Source organism: Ranitomeya variabilis, chromosome 8 (assembly GCF_051348905.1).
Source record: "Ranitomeya variabilis isolate aRanVar5 chromosome 8, aRanVar5.hap1, whole genome shotgun sequence".
NCBI classification, from domain to species: Eukaryota; Metazoa; Chordata; class Amphibia; order Anura; family Dendrobatidae; genus Ranitomeya; species Ranitomeya variabilis.
In genome coordinates, this window is record NC_135239.1 from 14,645,088 (window position 1) to 14,657,874 (window position 12,787).

Consider the following 12,787-nt stretch of genomic DNA (forward strand, 5'->3'; position numbering starts at 1 on the left):
TATATATATATAAAATCAGTGACTTTGAGAAAGACCCTTTTATTCTTACCTACTGGTGACGCCAATGACTTTTTGATAATAAGCATTCGGGATTTCCCATCTAATTTGAATGGTTTTGTCGCCGCAGATTGGCACCATGGCTTTTAGTCGCTCTGTCAATGGCAAGGCAGTGCCCATAGGAGATTCTCTCTGTTAACCATTTCCCTTGATCAGGCCAAGTATAAAAAGTTTTCTGTGCAGGAATTAACCCCCTGCAGCCCTCACTGTCCTGCTGCCAGGGTGACAGGAGGGGGTCTGGTCAGGGTGCTGCTGGGTGTTGCACTGTCTCTCTGCTGTAGCAGCAGCAGCACCAGCACCAGCACTACTCCCCGGCTGTGGTTGCTAGGGAAACGGCCGCATGGCAACCGGCTGAGAGCCTGGGGGACGTGTGCTGCTGCTGCAGCTGCCTTGCCTTGCTCATTCTCCAGCAGCAGCGCTTCCCTGCACTCTTCCTCCTCCTCCTCCTCCTCCTGCGATCTGCCAGGGATCCCAGGCTGACAGGGGCAGCCCCAGCAGTGATGGACATGATGATGTTGGTGCAGGGTGCTGCTGCTTGCTGCTCAAACCAGTGGCTGGCCGCTGTCATCCTCAGTGTGTGCTGTCTGCTGCCCTCCTGCTTGCCCGCTGGACAGAGCATGGACTACTCCTGGCCAGCAGTGGACAACCTGGTCGTCAAGCAAGGAGAGACAGCCATGCTTAGGTAGGAGCCCTGTGCCCACGCCTGGCATCATGCCCCTCTGTGCTGTCTTGTCTTATGTTCTTGTTACTTCTTTGGAATTTGCTTTTTTTTTTTTGCACTGTGACAACCTTGTGGAGATTGGGGGTTGTGTTCTTCTTCTGCTCAGGATCTGCTTCTTCCTACAGTCACAGTGACAACTACTTTTTTTTCCCTAATTCTTGCTTGTGTTGAGCTACAGTGGATACCTCAGGTTTGTTTGATTTTGGAGATGTCTGTGCATGGAGGTAGGGGGAGCTGTATGGAAGAGATCGAGAGGCTGGAAGTTGTGTAACTAGCACTCATCTGAAGGGGTGGGGGGCATTCTTCATCACTGCCAGGGGCAAGACTGCTGCCTGGAAGGACTGGCAGTGGTGCAGTGTGCAGTTGTTAAGGGTTAATGGCTCCTTACCCCCTATCCCAATTAATGCATGTGTCTTCTATACTGATAATTGCACATTGTGCCAGTTTGCACCCATGACTGGGTCATGATACAGTTATAATGCTGCTTGTGTTAGTTGCAGACCAGCCTCAGCTACAGACTCTTCCATTAATACAAAATGTCACCAGTCTGTTGTGGTTACTTCTTAGAGAACAGACCCCCAGCCTCCCCTCACCATGCACTACTTGTTTGGATGCATTTGCATTACTTCATTGAATATGAATTGTCATACATGCACTTTTTGTTTTGTCTCCATCCCCAAAGACTAATGTGCAAACACAACATAAGACACTGCTGGCTGCTAATAGTATTAAAGCCTCCTTACACTGAGCAGGTATTTGCCTCTTAGTCTTTAATGAGCCCACAATCTGTAATGCCATGATCATTAGCTTACTGGATTTATCATTGCTGATGAGATTATATAGTGATTATCTCAGGTACAGGAGAAGGCAGCAGTGTGCAGGTTCTATGCACTGTGTCTGCTGTCTGTAGATACATTGTAGCAGAGAAGTGGATATATGATGGATCATGTGCTGTAGATATCATGCAGCTGATATCAGACCCTTCATAGACTGTGCCAATGTTTGCTCACAATGAGTAATACTTCAGGAGCCATTCATGTTCAGTATAAGATACATTGTTTTGACGCCTCCTGTGACTTGTTACAATGTAACTTGTATCTTTGTGTTTGTAAATATGTTTCTGTCTGCATCAACTCTGCAGAATTCCAGCTCTGTGCATACAATGCTGCATATTTCAATATTTGCTCATTGGGCTTTAAACATGTTGGGATTTTCACTGCAAACACAGCCCTCACCCTACTCTGCGAGTCATTAGTAAATGGAGATTATCAGCTAAACCTTGTCTTGTCTTAATAAATGCTCTTCACATATGGTGCTGGGGATCTATTCCAGAGCTCTCTGGCTCCTGCATTAGCCATTGCTTCCCTTCCCTGCAAACTTTCCTTCATTAAGGTTCACAATTACCAATTGATACTTTGTATCTCACCTCTACACCCCCAAAAAACCTCCCTCCTCTGCATATTTTGATTTTACTCCTGGTCACCATTGACTTCCATCCATTGTTTTTTCTCTACAGTCACTTGGATCTTGCTCCTTTTTTTGCCACAAGCGATCTGAATGTAGGTAAAGTCCTGCTTGCTGTGAGGTCCATAGGTGTGAGGTCTGTCCTCCATCATGGAATCCTGGCCATGGAGCCTTCACTTATTGTTATGCGTTTTCCTATAAGATAAATATTCATCCCTAACGGCCATTCCTATTGGGCGAAGCAGCTTTTTGCAAGCAGGATGGGAATGTTCAGGCTCTTGTAGTGTGCCACATAAAGCGTTAATGGCTGGCATAGGGATAGTGCTAAAACTCAGCCCTGTGAGCATGAAAAGTGCAACGGGAGGAGCAAAATATGTCTAGGCGACAGATAAGGGAGGATGGAAAAGTGTCAGGGATTTGTGAAACATCCAGAATGCAGCCATACTTAGTTATTATATTTATTACGCTTTTCTTATATAGCACTATCATATTCCGCAGCGCTTTACAGACTTGTGTTAAATCTCAGTCCTCTTTGCTCTATCTATCTATTATCTATCTATCTATCTATCTATCTATCTATTATCTATATCTATCTATTATCTATCTATTATATTTCATCTATTATCTATCTATTATCTATCTATTATATTTCACCTATCTATTATCTATCTATCTCTTATATTTTATCTATCTATCTATCTATCTATCTATCTATCTATCTATCTATCTATCTATCTATCTATCTATCTATTATCTATATATTATCTATCTATCCATCTATTATCTATCTATCTATCTATCTATCTATCTATCTATCTATCTATCTATCTATCTATCTATCCATTCAGCTATTATCTATCCAGCTGTTATCTATCTATCTATTATCTATCTATCTATCTATCTAGCTATCCAGCTATCATCTATCTATCTATCCATTCAGCTATTATCTATCTATCTATCTATGTATCTATGTCCTATCTGCATAATCTTATTTTCTGTTTTTTTTTCATTGTTTTTTGGCGTATATTGCTCTACCATTCCCTTCTCATCACCATGCAGCTTCCTTGCCCTGACAAGTCTCAGCTTCCCGATTTGATGCTTCCAGGCTGGATTCTTCCCCTATGACTTGCACAATGAACTTCTGTTGCGAATACATCCGATTGAGGTGTGAGGCCTGAAAATGAATTTACATTGACATTTGATTGTGAATATTTGCACTTGTGATACTTTATCTACAGAGATTCGCTATCCAGATCCAGAAAGCTGTTATCGCTCTAAATTTTCCTCCCTACCTTGTTGAGTGCACCAAGACATTTGCATTCACAGTGGCCACAAACCAATGATGTTTCACACTCCATGAGATGCAAGCCTGAAATTAGTGCCAGCCTGACAGTGAGGCGCAAGAGACCCCACAGGGCTGAGGCGGCCCTGCCAGCTGCTAGGGGGTCTGTGGGAAGCAGTGGTGGTGGCAGTGGTCTCTCCTGCCATGATCACACAGTGTGACCCCGAGCAGGTAGTTTCTCTGCGGCACAGTTACATTTTCAGGCAGGTTGAGTTAATGCATGATTCATGGACCCTATGTTTTTGCTTCTTTCCTGGCAAGGGGATGTTAGTAAGAACCAACTGCAAAAAAAAGGAAAGACCATAAAGTTATGAAACCGATATCTTCCAGGTAGAGAAATGCATTTTCTAGGTATTAAATTCAGGATTGGAAAAACATGGCTGCTGTCTCCCAAAAATAGCGCCGTTCATGGCCACAGGCTGTGTATGGTATTGCATTACACTCCCATAAATTTCAGTGAAGCTGAGTTGTAATACCAGATACCAACCATGGGTAGATGTGGCGCTATTTCTGGAAAAAAAAACAGCAATTTATTTCAAGCCCCTTTAAAATTGAATTTTAAAGACAATGAAAAGTCCAATCATGTGACGTAGAGTCTGATTGGGTCCGTTCTATACTGGCGATCAGACATTGACTCTTGTAATCGTGCGCTCATCTAGCGCTTCCAGTTTTCCCATTAAGGGATCGCGTGACCTTGTTTCCGGTAAGTGCATATAGTCCTCATAGACGGGGGTCCCTGTTTTGGGAGGACATAGGTTACATCAGCCAGGACCCTGTGATCAGCTGATTGCCGGCTGCCATCATTCTCAAATGTATTTATTTTTTAGATGACTCAACCCCTGAACACAGTTGTTCGAAGGATGTCACCAGAAAGTGACTTATTGAGGAAATCAATTTTTTGTGTTAAATCTATTTTAAAAATGGCATTTTTTTTGCATGTATATATTAAATAATATAAACCTTGCAATTTTCATGCTGACCACTGGGGCGTTTTTAGTCTTATTCTTCCTTTGTTTTAGGAAACAACACGTGCATTTGCCACAGTGAAAATACTATGACCATATCACTTGTATTGAAGCATCTAATGAGCATGTGAAAAGGTCATCATGAAGGGAGGTGAGCTGTGACATCACCTATTGTGAATGGTGGATCCTGTGTTATCTACTGTATATAGAGGTGTTATCGGTCATTGTACAGGAGGAGGTGAGCTGTGACATCACCTATTGTGAATGATGGATTGTAAGTTATCAGCTATATATAGAGGTGTTATCAATCATTATACAGGGGGAGGAGGTGAGCTGTGACATCACCTATTGTGAATGGTGGATCCTGTGTTATCTACTGTATATAGAGGTGTTATCAGTCATTGTACAGGAGGAGGTGAGCTGTGACATCACCTATTGTGAATGGTGGATCCTGTGTTATCTACTGTATATATAGGTGCTATCAGTCATTGTACAGGAGGAGGAGGTGAGCTGTGACATCACCAACTGTGAATGGTGGATCATGTGTTATCTACTGTATATAGAGGTGTTATCAGTCATTGTACAGGTGGAGGAGGTGAGCTGTGACATCACCTATTGTGAATGGTGGATCCTGTGTTATCTACTATATATAGAGGTGTTATCGGTCATTGTACAGCAGGAGGAGGTGAGCTGTGACATCACCTATTGTGAATGGTGGATCATGTGTTATCTACTGTATATAGAGGTGTTATCAGTCATTGTACAGGAGGAGGAGGTGAGCTGTGACATCACCTATTGTGAATGGTCGATCTTGTGTTATCTACTGTATATAGAGGTGCTATCAGTCATTATACAGGAGGAGGAGGTGAGCTTTTTCATCACCTATTGTGAATGGTGGATCCTGTGTTATCTACTGTATATAGAGGTGTTATCAGTCATTGTACAGGAGGAGGAGGAGGTGAGCTGTGACATCACCTATTGTGAATGGTGGATCCTGTGTTATCTACTGTATATAGAGGTGTTATCAGTCATTGTACAGGAGGAGGAGAGCTGTGACATCACCTATTGTGAATGGTCGATCTTGTGTTATCTACTGTATATAGAGGTGTTATCAGTCATTGTACAGGGGGAGGAGGTGAGCTGTGACATCACCTATTGTGAATGGTGGATCATGTGTTATCAGCTGTATATAGAGGTGCTATCAGTCATTATACAGGAGGAGGAGGTGAGCTTTGTCATCACCTATTGTGAATGGTGGATCCTGTGTTATCTACTGTATATAGAGGTATTATCAGTGATTGTACAGCAGGAGGAGGTGAGCTGTGATATCACCTATTGTGAATGGTGGGTCCTGTGTTATCAACTCTATATAGAGGTGTTATCAGTCATTGTACAGGAGGAGGAGAGCTGTGACATCACCTATTGTGAATGGTCAATCTTGTGTTATCTACCTATTGTGAATGATGGATTGTATGTTATCAGCTATATATAGAGGTATTATCAATCATTATACAGGGGGAGGAGGTGAGCTGTGACATCACCTATTGTGAATGGTGGATCCTGTGTTATCTACTGTATATAGAGGTGTTATCTTTTATTGTAATTCTGCCTCTGATGATAAGGAAGTAGCAGTCTAAAAGGCCCCAGTGGCCAGCATGGAAATTGCAAGATAACAATTTTTATTTTATTTCTTTATATAAAGATCACAACATGAAAAAAGCATTGCCATTAAAAAAAAAAGTAACACTGAAGCCGGACATAGACAATAGGTTATTTTCTGATTATAACATTAACTTTCTTGCTGAATATTTCTTCCGCTGGACTTTTACTTACAAGTGTTATTCCCAGACATTTATAGCACATTACTTACCCGCATTCCTCCACCATCTGCTGCACTAAGGCTACAAATGATTGGGGTGGTGGCTTTCTCCATTCATTTGTGTAGAAGCAGCAGGATAATGGTGGCGGCGCCCGATCACAGACTTCCCACGTGTATGGATGACCTATCGGAACACTCGCCTGCAATTCCCTTTAATGATGCCAGTGATTGGCACTGCTGTGTATAAAGACCCATTTTAAATCAATGGATGAGCTGAATTATTTCACATTATCATCATCTTTAGACCTGTTTGTGCTCCCTGTGGCCTGGATCTGTGGAAATCAGCAGTTTTTGGATTATGTTTTTTTTCCCCCCAGATGTGGATTGAATTGTAAATTGAGGCCTCACACAAACATCTACTTGTACGGAGATTTATTGCAGCTGCTCTAGGACGTAGATCTATGATTTCACAATGCGGTTTGCTGAGATTTCTATAATATATATCAGACTGAAGTGCCGTGGTGGAGCAGATTAATAAGGAAGGGTCTGACTGCTACCAAGACATGGATGTATGCAAGAAATGGACGTATGCGAGAAATGGACGTATGCGAGAAATGGACGTATGCGAGAAATGGATGTGTGCAAGAAATGGACGTATGCGAGAAATGGATGTGTGCAAGAAATGGATGTGTGCAAGAAATGGACGTGTGCAAGAAATGGACATATGCAAGAAATGGACGTGTGCAAGAAATGGATGTGTGCAAGAAATGGACGTGTGCAAGAAATGGACGTGTGCAAGAAATGGACGTGTGCAAGAAATGGACGTGTGCAAGAAATGGATGTGTGCAAGAAATGGACGTGTGCAAGAAATGGACGTGTGCAAGAAATGGACGTGTGCAAGAAATGGACGTGTGCAAGAAATTGACGTGTGCAAGAAATGGACGTGTGCAAGAAATGGATGTGTGCAAGAAATGGATGTGTGCAAGAAATGGATGTGTGCAAGAAATGGACGTGTGCAAGAAATGGACGTGTGCAAGAAATGGACGTGTGCAAGAAATGGACGTGTGCAAGAAATGGACGTGTGCAAGAAATGGATGTGTGCAAGAAATGGATGTGTGCAAGAAATGGATGTGTGCAAGAAATGGACGTGTGCAAGAAATGGACGTATGCAAGAAATGGATGTGTGCAAGAAATGGATGTGTGCAAGAAATGGATGTGTGCAAGAAATGGGCGTATGCAAGAAATGGGCGTATGCAAGAAATGGGCGTATGCAAGAAATGGACGTATGCAAGAAATGGACGTGTGCAAGAAATGGATGTGTGCAAGAAATGGATGTGTGCAAGAAATGGATGTGTGCAAGAAATGGACGTGTGCAAGAAATGGACGTGTGCAAGAAATGGACGTGTGCAAGAAATGGACGTGTGCAAGAAATGGATGTGTGCAAGAAATGGACGTGTGCAAGAAATGGATGTGTGCAAGAAATGGACGTGTGCAAGAAATGGACGTGTGCAAGAAATGGACGTGTGCAAGAAATGGATGTGTGCAAGAAATGGATGTGTGCAAGAAATGGACGTATGCAAGAAATGGTCGTATGCAAGAAATGGACGTATGCAAGAAATGGACGTGTGCATGAAATAAGTGTATGCAAGTAACTCCTCCTAGACAGTCTTTGTCTGCAAAATAGATGCGCAAAGCTTAGTGTGCATTACAGGAGAGTGCTGAATAAGACACCATTCTGCCACAATGCAAATACAAGTGCTACATACAAAATTAGAATATCATCAAAAAGTTAATTTATTTCAGTTCTTCAATATAAAAGGTGAAACTCATATTATATAGAGTCATTACACACGGTGATATATTTCAGGTTTTTATTTCTGTTAATGTTGATGATTATGGCTTACTGGCTTACAGCCAATGAAAACCCAAAAGTCATTATCTCAGTAAATTAGAATACTTTATAACACCAGCTTGAAAAATGATTTTAAAATCTGAAATGTCATCCTACTGAAATGTATGTTCAGTAAATGCACTCAATACTTGGTCGGGGCTCCTTTTGCATCAATTACTGCATCAATGCGGCGTGGCATGGAGGCGATCAGCCTGTGGCACTGCTGAGGGGTTATGGAAGCCCAGGTTGCTTTGATAGCCGCCTTCAGCTCGTCTGCATTGTTGGGTCTGGTGTCTCATCTTCCTCTTGACAATACTCCATAGATTCTCTATGGGGATAAGGTCAGGCGAGTTTGCTGCCAACCAAGCCCAGTGATACTGTTGTTTTTACACCAGGTATTGGTACTTTTGGCAGTGTGGACAGGGGCCAAGTCCTGCTGGAGAATGACATTTCCATCTCCAAAAAGCTTGTCGGCAGAGGGAAGCATGAAGTGCTCTACAATGTCCTGGTAGACCGCTGTGCTGACTTTGGTCTTGATAACACAGTGGACCTACACCAGCAGATGACATGGCCCCCCAAACCATCACTGATTGTGGAGACTTCACACTAGACCTCCAGCAGCTTGGATTGTGGCCTCTCCACTCTTCCTCCAGACTCTGGGACCTTGATTTCCAAATGAAATGCAACATTTACTTTCCTCTGAAAACAACACCTTGGACCACTGACAACAGTCCAGTTCTTTTCCTACTTGGTCCAGGTAAGACACTTCTGGCGTTGTCTATTGGTCATGAGTGGCTGACACAAGGAATGTGACACTTGTAGCCCATGTCCTGGATACCTCGGTGTGTGGTGAAGCAATGACTCCAGCAGCAGTCCGCTCCTTGTGAATCTCCTCCCCAAATTTTTGAATGATCTTTTCTTAACAATCCTTTCCAGGCTGCGGTTATCCCGGCTGCTTGTGCATCTTTTTCTACCACGCTTTCCTTCCACGCCACTTTCCATTAATATGCTTGGATACAGCACTCTGTGAACAGCCGGCTTCTTTACCAATGCTCTTTTGTGGCTTCCCCTCCTTGTGGAGTGTGTCAGTGATGCCCTCTGGACATCTGTCAGGTCAGCAGTCTTCCCCATGATTGTGGAGCTACTGAAACAGACTAAGGGACCTTTATAAACGCTTAGGAAGCCTTTACAGGTGTTTTTTGTTAATTCTAATTTACTGAGATAATGACTTTTGAGTTTTCATTGGCTGTAAGCCATTATCATCAACATTAACAGAAATAAACACATGAAATAGATCACTCTGTGTGTAATGACTCCATATAATATAGGAGTTTAACTTTTTGTATTGAAGAACTGAAATAACTTCACTTTTTGATGATATTCTAATTTAGTGAGAAGCACTTGTATATTGTCTCGATTTTCTAATTGCAACATTGTAATTTCATTCTCCAGCATAAGACCCCATGCACATTGCTATATTAGTGTTCTGTACAACCTCCAAAGTAATAGAGCTCCCATTGACGTCTATAGGGCCGCACTGCGGCAATTCCATATAGAAGATGGTGTTTATTGTCTGCATTCATCTGGAGAACCAGTGTGTCCTGTCACACCCCATATGCCATATGTCATTGCTTTCAGGAGCAAACGCCCCGTCTCATGGAGGCTTCATTCAGCCGTTTGATATGCCGCCAGCCTTGACCCACGCAGGAGTAAGGGGGCAAAATATATTGAGATGTTCACGCCTCTTAATAAAATCGATGCACCAGACAATGAAACTTATCAGCTACAGTATCAGCAGGTGTTGATTTTTGATACAATTTGCGCCAGTTTTCTGTGTAAATGTGGTGTGTCGCCCACCCACTGTTTAGAAGAGCTCCAAGACCGGCGCAAAAAAGTCACAAAAGTTTATGCTTAAATTCCTATTCTAACTTTTGTGAAGAGGAGTGATACATATCCCACAGAATATCCAGACTTGGACGCCATCTGCTGACTTTCAGGCGCTGTATAATGATATTAGATGGAATACCGTAGTATGCTGCAGTCTGTAAGAAAACATCAAAACCTTAGATGATGATAATATAGTATGACTGATTGTAACTGATCCACTATATCCATTCCTTCCCCGCAATGGTGATTGTGTGAATAGACACTAATTCGCTTTGTAGCAACACAGTGTAGCTGTCACGGGTGTGTGAGAGGCTGCAGACAGTCACACTGCATCTGGCTGCAGACGGTCTCTGTGTTTGGCTTGGCAGACTCCTTCCTAGTCCTTCTGACTCTTGGACCCAGTGGCAACCTCCCTGCAGCTCTGACTGACACACCTGGACCGGGTGTTTATAGACTTCCTCTTTGTGTCTGGGAATCATGGTTGATATTCACATTTCCCACTGTTGAGGCTTGGCGCTATAGCAGTCGCCTTTCTTCCTCTTTGGAGTTGCTGGAGGACATCTGTGTTACCTCTCTGAGTCTACTCAAGATAAGTGTTCCTCTTGTTTGTCTATCCCAGCTGTCTTTAGTTGTAGTGGGGATTGACTAGTGCTAACCTCGTCCTTCCCTAAGCTGGGCTTGCCATGGTCTGGCGGGGATTAGGTATCCTGCTCGGCGATAGGTGCAGAACCTATATAGGGACGTTTAGGGCAGACAGGGTGACTTTAGATCTGTCTACGGGTCCCCACTCGCCCCTTCCCTAGTGTTGGTCTCCCTTCCTCTCATCCCTTCGTATTGCACTTAGTCTTCCCACACTGTGCGTGACAGTAGAATCCAGAGGCTCTTCCATGGCAGCCAGTAAGGTTATACTAGAGTATTGGGGTCCTGGAGGTTCGATATCCTTATACCTGAAGTATCATGTAGCTGAGTTTATTCTGCAAGTGTCCATATATGCTGTAACACAAGTCTATAGGGACTGGTAGACTGTGAATCGGGGGAAGCACGGCTCCTTGACTTACTGACGGTAATTAGTGACCTGTACTGCTGAGTCATGGTGGAGCAATACGTCTGTAACCACAATCAGGAGCCGTCGCCATCGGGGGAAGAGATGTGGAGAACGCAAAAGTGAATAACAGCCCCAGCCATTCTAAGAGAATAAAAAATAATGATAATATGATTTTTCCTACTTATGTTTGGTGGGGTTCCATAATGCGTGAATATTTAAGAAATCTCATCCACATGGTGCATAGAAATGAAAATGTGGATGGAAATCTCATCCTTTCCAATACAAAAGGTAACACGTGCAGCTCCTCTGCTCCTTCTTGGCAATGATCTTGGCGGTGGTATGGCTGTAGACAGATCTAACTCGGGCATGCTGCAATCTTTTTCCTTGGATCGAGCCAGTCCCAGGAAAAAATCGGATGTGCTCATGGTCCCATACAATAACATTGGTCTAAGTGCGACCCAATGTTTTGTCGGATTGCACTCGGACCAAAAATAAGGTCATGTGCCCGAGCCCTTGGAGACACATGGCTGCTTTCTTCCAGAAATGATGTCATTTTGTTTGCATATCAACTCAAAAAGGGGCAATATCATAAACGAACCGTGGACATGGACCTAGAAGTGTCCTGCTTTTGGTTGACCCCTTTATGCTGGCTGTAAATATGATAGATAACGAGAAAAGAAATGCTGATTTTCTTGTCATCAGCCAATGATCTAATGTATCAGTTGGTGGAAAAGGTAAAAAAGGAGTGGACATGCTGAATTCCAGAATGGCTGGTCCATTGTTCCCGTAAAAGGTAAATCTCCTCTTGACTGGGTTGAGCGTGCAGGTTTTTGATGGAAAGGAGTAAAATAATTGGCAGTCGATTAAAAAACATTTTTTATATGTAAAATCAACATTCAGTTCCAAGATGCAAGAAATTCTTCAAAAGTTGACTTCTTAGGCCACATTGATGTCCGTCTGTCTCCAGTTCTGGTAAAGACCACATAAAAGTACTGGCTCTCCAGATTATCCCATCTTCTGCTTGGGACTGAAGGTGGTCAGATTCACGGGTTCTTCCTCCACCTTGTAATGGGCCTTTGGCTTTATCTTCTCCCTTCAACTCTTCCGAGCACAATGGTCTTCTCTGCATGGAGTTGGGTCTTCTCAGACTTTATTGACTTGTTTGTCTTGATGGTATCCTCGAAACAGGAAACATCAAATGTTCAAGATGTCGAAACTTTCCTTCCTCAACATCTTTATTCTCCAGCTTTTCCACAGATCTACAGACAATTATCAGTAATTCTAAATGTCACATTGGGAATGGGATGTATATTCAATGTTTCTTTCGATTCCACTGTTTTTTTAACCCTCTAAGCGATTCCACCCCACTGAGAAGAGGTTTCAGGTGATTGGCCCATATTTGTATTTGTAGATATTAGTTGGGATCAGCAATATTAAGACTAATACCACAGGGCTGCCTGTCATTTCACAGCAAATTTACTGCTTGACTCTTGAAGTTATGTCTCGAGAGGATTTAATAAGCTGTCATCTTGTTACAGGAGTTATGAGCTAAAAATGCTGACCACTGGATTCACGCTCCTCACATCTGCATTGGCA

The 12,787-nt window shown here is 42.9% G+C and overlaps 1 protein-coding gene across 2 annotated transcripts in view; it reads left to right on the forward strand.

Annotated features, from left to right (window-relative positions):
• Positions 1-382: 382 nt before the first annotated feature.
• Positions 383-12,787, forward strand: part of NEGR1 (neuronal growth regulator 1) — a 548,474-nt gene continuing 536,069 nt past the window's right edge. The window contains exon 1 of one of the 2 annotated variants that reach the window (XM_077277581.1): positions 383-739. In XM_077277581.1, coding sequence (XP_077133696.1) covers positions 558-739 — 182 coding nt within the window. In that variant the 5' untranslated portion in view covers positions 383-557. The remainder of the gene's footprint in view (positions 740-12,787) is intronic. The other variant, XM_077277582.1, reaches the window with a different exon arrangement.